Source organism: Nannospalax galili, unplaced genomic scaffold, assembly GCF_000622305.1.
Source record: "Nannospalax galili isolate Female #2095 unplaced genomic scaffold, S.galili_v1.0 scaffold1951, whole genome shotgun sequence".
NCBI classification, from domain to species: domain Eukaryota; kingdom Metazoa; phylum Chordata; class Mammalia; order Rodentia; family Spalacidae; genus Nannospalax; species Nannospalax galili.
Genome location: NW_008329136.1, coordinates 1,013,373 through 1,020,277, shown reverse-complemented (window position 1 = coordinate 1,020,277; position 6,905 = coordinate 1,013,373). Strand labels below are relative to the sequence as shown.

Genomic DNA, 6,905 nt, shown 5'->3' with positions numbered 1-6,905 from the left:
AATAAATAAATAAATAAATAAATAAATAAATAAATAAATAAAATACTTGAAAATAAAAAAATACAGGCAGGCCAACAACAACAACAAAAACCCCACAATATTTTATTTGGCTTAATCAAAGTATAAATAAGGCTTGACAAAATGGCTTAGCATGTAAAGGTGCTTGCTGCCAGTCCTTACGACCTGAGTTCAATCCCAGGACCTCACATGATGAAAGAGAGAATGATGCCTGCAAGTTATCCTCTGACCTCCACATACATGTTATATGACATGTGCACCCCCCAAAAAATTATGAAAAAACGTGTGTTATAGCTATATTATTTGAATCTTAGATCAAAAAATTTTAAATAGCCTCAGTTCCCAGTTCTCCCCCAGAGGTCTCTGTTCTAAATCTTGTGCCATCTCCTGGGATTGTCTTGTCTTTGGAAGTGGCACAGGAGTTTGGGTCCAGTGTGCCCGAGTGTTCCGCTACAGCAGACTCACAGAGATCCAGCACCGTGCACATACTGTCCCAGCTTCTGCGACTCCGCCAGTGTTGCTGTCATCTCTCTTTACTGAAGTCGGTAAGAGCAGCACACTTCAGCACGCTGGTGTGGTTTCACTTTTCTGTAACTGAATCGGGTCTGCTAAGTCAAGGCAAAGGGGGGTTTGGGAGTCTTTCTGTGTTCTGGTTTGGAGAAGAAATTTACTTACCGTATATTAATCTTTATTAATCCCAATTATTCCTATGGCATCAAGAAGATTATACTTTTATTATTGTTGTTTTATTTTGTTCTGTGAGTGCTAAAAATCAAAACAGCATCAGCAAGTAAGAAGGCTTGCTACCTCAACCGCCCAATTGCTCCTGTTCCCTTTCTCTGTTCTGGGTAGGCCTTGGACCCGACAGAGCTGAAGAATGAAGGCCTTGTCCTGTCCCTGGAAGAACAGCTAAGTGCTTTGACCTTGTCCGAACTCCATGACTCAGAGCCATCTCCCACTGTTTCTCTTAATGGCACATGCTTCAAGGTGGAGCTTTTTGAAAACACACGAGGGAGCACCAAGGTACTTTTGTCAATACAAAAATGGTTGATTAAAAGATTGGATTGTCATTTCCTGTGTGGAGCACCTTGTTTGTACAAATGGGTATAGCCATTTGATAGCAGAGTTAGAACTATTAGATTGTAGCTGATTGGATTCTCCCTCTAGTCTTAAAGCCTCACTTTATGTCACAGAGAACCCTAAAGCCTTAGTCCATAGTGGGCTTTCAGAGAATGATTTGGGACAGCTCTGCCATCAAGGAGTTTTCTGTCACAGATTACTTGGGAAAGGCTGCTGATTTTATGCTAGGGATGAGCCTGAGCAAGTGAACAGTTTGTTTAGGGAAAACTTGGAAGGAAAACCATGAAGATGTGACCCTAGAGACAGTAGTACATGCCAGTGCCAATTACTTTGACTTGTTGCAAGGCTTCCATCTCTAAGTATTGTTTCCTACAGAGCCTTCTGTCTTCATTAGTCATTTAGTTCTGTTTTTGTAAAAGCTAAGGCTAAGAGTTCTATTACAGGAAGACAGAGCTGTGCTGGAACTAGAGTCCTGTCTTTCTGTTGGCTTGCAATCTGCTTTATTAGCCTGAATGCCTTCAAAGTAGGGCTTGCGATCTCTCTGTTACAATCGTAATTTGTCATTCCTAGCCTCAGCCACAATGATCAGAAGCCTTTTTAAAGATATAAGCTGGAAATGAACGGAATTATTCCTCAAAAGAAATACTGCCTCTTGATTAAAGTGTGTGTGTGTGTGTGTGTGTGTGTGTGTGTGTGTGTGTGTGTGTGTGTTTGTAGAAATCAGTGGACAAGTTGTGGGAGTTGGTTCGCTCTTTGCACCATGTGGGGGAGCAGGGAATGAACTCAGATTGTCAGGCTTGCCAGCAAGCACTGTTACTGCTAAGCCATCTTGCTGGCTCTTAATTAAAATTTTAAAACAGTCACCTAGATATTTACTGTAAATAACTGAAAAATAGTAAGAGCCCCATATGTGGCCATAGTTCATAAAACTGAAACATCTTCCGAATTAGCTACTGTGTTAAAAACATACATATTTCTAATAGTGTGTTTCTTACCCAATACTCAGGTAATGTTTATTCATGTAGCTTCTTAACATAAGCCCATTGGTAGCAGTTCAAACCATGCTAGGCTTCATGGAATGAGGGAGCAGCCCTTAAAGCTAGTTACTTTTACTTCTGTAAATTTTAGGATAGTACCTTCCCTCTTCTAGCAGTGTTCTAGAGGCCAGGAGTATAGGAGTGAGCCAGATGTGTGCCTTCACTTCTTTGGAGCATCGTGAAGTCCTAAAAGCAAGGGCTGCTTAGTAAATGATGATATGGTGTGACTAGAACCATGACAGTAGGAACAGGAGGAGCACATACTCAGTAGGCACCTAACCATACACTGGAGGTTAGCCAGACCTTCAAAAGGTGATAGTAAGCTGACATGGAACAGGTATTCTAAAGCAGAGGGAACAGAATAAAGAAAGGCAAGACAAGGTGTGGCTTATCAGAGAAAGAATTTTGGTATGATTGAAGTGTCATTTGTGAAGGGCATAGTGAAGATGGGCCTAGAAGAATACACAGGGGCCAGAGCAACATGGACCCACCGTGTCATTTTAAGCAGTTAGGGCTCTATCCTCAGTGGGATGTCATGTAAGGGGCTTCAGCCAGGAGAGGAAGATAACAAGCTTAAATTTTAGAAATTGTCTTTTGGCTGCAGCGGGAGAGTGAATGGAGACAAATTAGGACAGAAGCTTAGAGGCCAGGAAATGCTTCTGTAATTCTGGGAAAGAAAATAGAAAAGTGAATTTCTTAAACTGCAGTGGTAATACAACCTCTCCCCAGATATCATCTCTGTTGGCAGAACTGGAGGCAGTCCGAAGAAGTCCAGGGTCTCAAAAGAGGTAAGTGTGTTATTTTATTAATTGAGAAGTTGCTGTCTTTGATAATTCTAAGTCTTAAGCTTTTTATATCAAGGCCTGTGAGTCATGCTCCACAGAAAGCACTAAGGCTATAATCCTTATAATTTCTAATTAAAATATTTGTGGCATACATTGAATAGGGTCCCTAGCTTACCAAGGTAGGTCTCAAACAGTGCTAAAGAACAGAGAAGCACAGGAGGAAAGCAAGGGAGTGACAGGTAGGTAGTAAAATCAAACAGGGAGCTGCAGCAGTGCTGTTAACTATGCTGCTTAAGCTGGGGGACTTAGAGTCAAGTGGGTTCATTTTGTCATTTGCTGCCCCTTACATATGTGTAGTAACACACACACACACACACACACACACACACTGCATCTGCGTTTATTTTATATATGTATATATATATATATTTTTTTTAATTTATTTTTTAGTTTATGTGTATGAGTGTATTCCCTGCATGTATATAAGTTCACCTGTGTGAGATGTCAGAAGAGGGCATTAGATCCCCTGGAACTGCAGTTACCGACAGTCATTAGCTGCCATCTGGGTACTGGGAACCGAATCTAGGTTCTCTACAAGAACAGCCAGTGCTCTTAACTGCTGAGCTATCTTTTTGGTCCCAGCTGCATTTGTATATATGAAATAATTCCATATAAAAATTTAAAGCACCCAGGCGTGGTATGGCACGCCTTTAATCCTGGCACTCGGGAGGCAGAGGCAAGTGGATCTCTGAGTTCAAGGTCAGACTATATAGTGAGTTCCAGGCCAGCTGGGACTACAGGGAAACCCTGTCTCAAAAAGGAAAAAAAAAAAAAAATTTAAAGCGTAGCTTGGGCTAAGAGGTCTAGGGGCTAAGAGGTCTAGCAGCTGACTTTTCTGGTGTTCAAACGATGAGTGGCTGGTGTGCCTTTTCTACAGGACCATGGATTATTGGGTGAACATTAGGCTCCCAAATAAAGGAAACTGGATTCATTACTTTAGTCTAGCCACCCCTTTCTTCTGGCTCTAACACTAAATAGGAATGGAGTCTAGGACGTATTATAAACTTAGAGCATGACCTTAAATTTGTGCCTGTATTAGCTTCATGTCACTACAGTGACAATCTAACAGAGGACACTTAGTAAGTAGAGAGGTTTAATCTAGCTCTTGGCTCTGGAGGCCTAAGTCTAGGATTGGGTGGTCCCGTTGGTTTAGATCTTTAATGAGGAAGCAGAGGGCATTGGCAGGAGCACATGTCAGAATAAATGATGACATCTCAAGCCAGGAAGCAGGGAAAAAGACCAGGAAGAAGAGATGAAGTTCCAGAATCTCCTTAGAGGGCCTGTCCTACCACCAACTGTTACAGGACCTCCCAGTACTGTCCTCCTGGGTGGGACAAGCCTTAAACATAGGTTTGTGGGGGAGACTCATCCAAACACAGAGTGACTTTCCCTTTAGGTCACAGGGTTCTTTTCCGTATTTGTAATTAATCTTGAGACTAGCAAGGCATTATAGCCCTGCAGCCCTGAGATTGCTTAGTCTGTCTTGGTCATGTTTTTTCCATCTTTCTAGTGTCATTGTCTCTCAGTGGACCAGCATGCTGCAAGTGGTCGCATTGCATCTCAAGAAGCATGGACTGACTTATGCCACCATCGATGGCTCAGTCAACCCCAAGCAGAGAATGGACTTGGTGGAGGCATTTAATCACTCCAGGGGGCCTCAGGTACGAACTGGGCACAGCAGACCTATATAATTAAGGAGCAAATTGTTCTTAGTTCTAGAGAAAGCATTATATTATAGCAAGTCAACTTAAAAATATTCAGTCTTGATCCTTCCAAATGTTTAGAATTTATTAGGAAGTACTTATCAAAGTGCACAAGTACTCTAAAGGGAATAAATTATGAGGACTAAACTGAAGATTCAAAGTAGAGCTGGTGAGGATCAGGAGAATCTTTATAGAGAAGGTAAGCCTTAAGGACACATGGGCTTTTGATATGAGAAAATATGGAAGAACAGGGTCATCTAGTTATAGGTAACAAAGATTTAGAAAGCACTAACTGAATGGTAAGAAGGATAATTACAGTGGTGGAAGGGCAGAGACTTAAGAATAGATGTAATTTGGTTAATGGAAAGTTTATTGAGCTAACCACCCAAGGCTCCCTATTACAGTATCTATATATTTTGGCAGACAGTTATTTTTTTGAGGTTGACTCCCTCTCCCTCCCTCCCTCCCTCCCTTCCTCCCTCCCTCCCTCTCTCATACACACATGAAATGTGAGATTTTTTTTGAAGGTTAGGGATGAGAGGTGACATCTTAATATTTTAACATAGTACATTAGGAGGAAATGTAAAAGGAATATTTTGCTATGTGCTTTGACCTTGAACTTGAGATAATGTTAATGTTAGTGCTTTTCCCATTTCTATAAACAAATACCTAGGATAATTAACTCATAGAGCAGAAGTTTTTGGCTCATGGTTTTGGAGGTTTTAGTACTCCATGATCAATTAGCCTTGTTGCTTTTGGGCCTGTGGTAAGGGAGCATATCACAGCAGGAGTGTGTGGAGAGGGAAGACCACTCATCTCATGACCAGGAAGTGAAACAGAGAAAGGAGAGCCAAGGGCCTCATTATTGCCTTCAAAGGCATGCCACCAATAACCTAGAGATAAATTGTACCTACCTTGTAAAGGTTCTACCACCTCCCATTTAGCATCATGATGGGGACCAAGCCTTTACCAACCTGGCCTTTGGGGGCACAGAAGAACCAGCTTATAGCAGATGTATTATGAGACCAAGTCTGTTAAAGTTAATAGTATGTTTCCTTTTGAAGGTTATGCTAATCTCTCTCTTGGCTGGAGGTGTTGGACTGAATCTGACTGGAGGAAACCATCTTTTTCTTCTGGACATGCACTGGTAACTTAAGGATTTTCCCTGAATTGTCACCAGCATAGCAGGGACATCAGTGGGTTAGAGGGGCAGCAGGGCCTGATTTATGTTGACTGTGCTCTGTGTTTGGAGCTGTTCTGTAGGTACAAGTCTAAATGGGATGTAAGGCTAGTTGGCATTCCAGAATTCCTAAGTAAGTCCCGAATTCCTAAGAATCAAATGACTCAAAGTAGTTCATGCCTTTTTCTTTTTTTTTTCTTTTTTTCGTATTTTTTGAGACGGGGTCTCCCTGTAGCCCCAGCTGGCCTGGAACTCACTATGTAGACCAGGCTGGCCTTGACCTCACTGAGATCCACCTGCCTCTGCCTCCCGAGTGCTGGGATTAAAGGTGTGCACTACCACGACTGGCAATTCATGCATTTTTATTGTTTATTAACTTTAAAAAAATTGTTTTGTTTTGGTTTTTGTTTGTCTTGAGGCCGGGTCTCCCTGAATCCCTGGCTGGCCTGGAAATCACAGAAATCTGCTTACCTCTGCCTATGGAGAGCTGGGATTAAAGGTACCCACCACCACCACGCCCAGCTTGTTTTTTTTTTTTGTTGTTGTTATTTTTTTTCCATTTTTATTGTTTATTAACTTTAAAAAAATTGTTTTGTTTTGGTTTTTGTTTGTCTTGAGGCCGGGTCTCCCTGAATCCCTGGCTGGCCTGGAAATCACAGAAATCTGCTTACCTCTGCCTATGGAGAGCTGGGATTAAAGGTACCCACCACCACCACGCCCAGCTTGTTTTTTTTTTTTGTTGTTGTTATTTTTTTTCTTTTGAGACAGGGTCTCCCTGTAGCCCCAGCTGTCCTGAAACTCACTATATTGACCAGACCGACTGAGATATCACAGAGACCCGCCTGCCTCTGCCTCCAAAGTGCTGGGATTAAAGGAGTGCATCACTATGTCCAACTCTGAGTCTCAATGTTTTGCATTTGTGAAATGTAGATATTTAAAGCTCAAAAAGCAGAAGAGTTTTGAAAATTTTATAGCTATTAATGCCATGGTACAGAGGTAAACTTGTCACTATTTTAGATCCATAGAGACAATATAATATCTT

The 6,905-nt window shown here is 41.7% G+C and overlaps 1 protein-coding gene across 2 annotated transcripts in view; it reads left to right on the top strand.

The window, feature by feature from the left end:
- The window catches only part of Ttf2 (transcription termination factor 2), a 48,893-nt gene that overhangs the window by 28,592 nt on the left and 13,396 nt on the right, over positions 1-6,905 (top strand). For both annotated transcript variants that reach the window (XM_008832953.3, XM_008832950.3), the window contains exons 17-21: positions 430-563; positions 871-1,041; positions 2,865-2,923; positions 4,491-4,641; positions 5,748-5,830. In XM_008832953.3, coding sequence (XP_008831175.1) covers positions 430-563; positions 871-1,041; positions 2,865-2,923; positions 4,491-4,641; positions 5,748-5,830 — 598 coding nt within the window. The remainder of the gene's footprint in view (positions 1-429; positions 564-870; positions 1,042-2,864; positions 2,924-4,490; positions 4,642-5,747; positions 5,831-6,905) is intronic.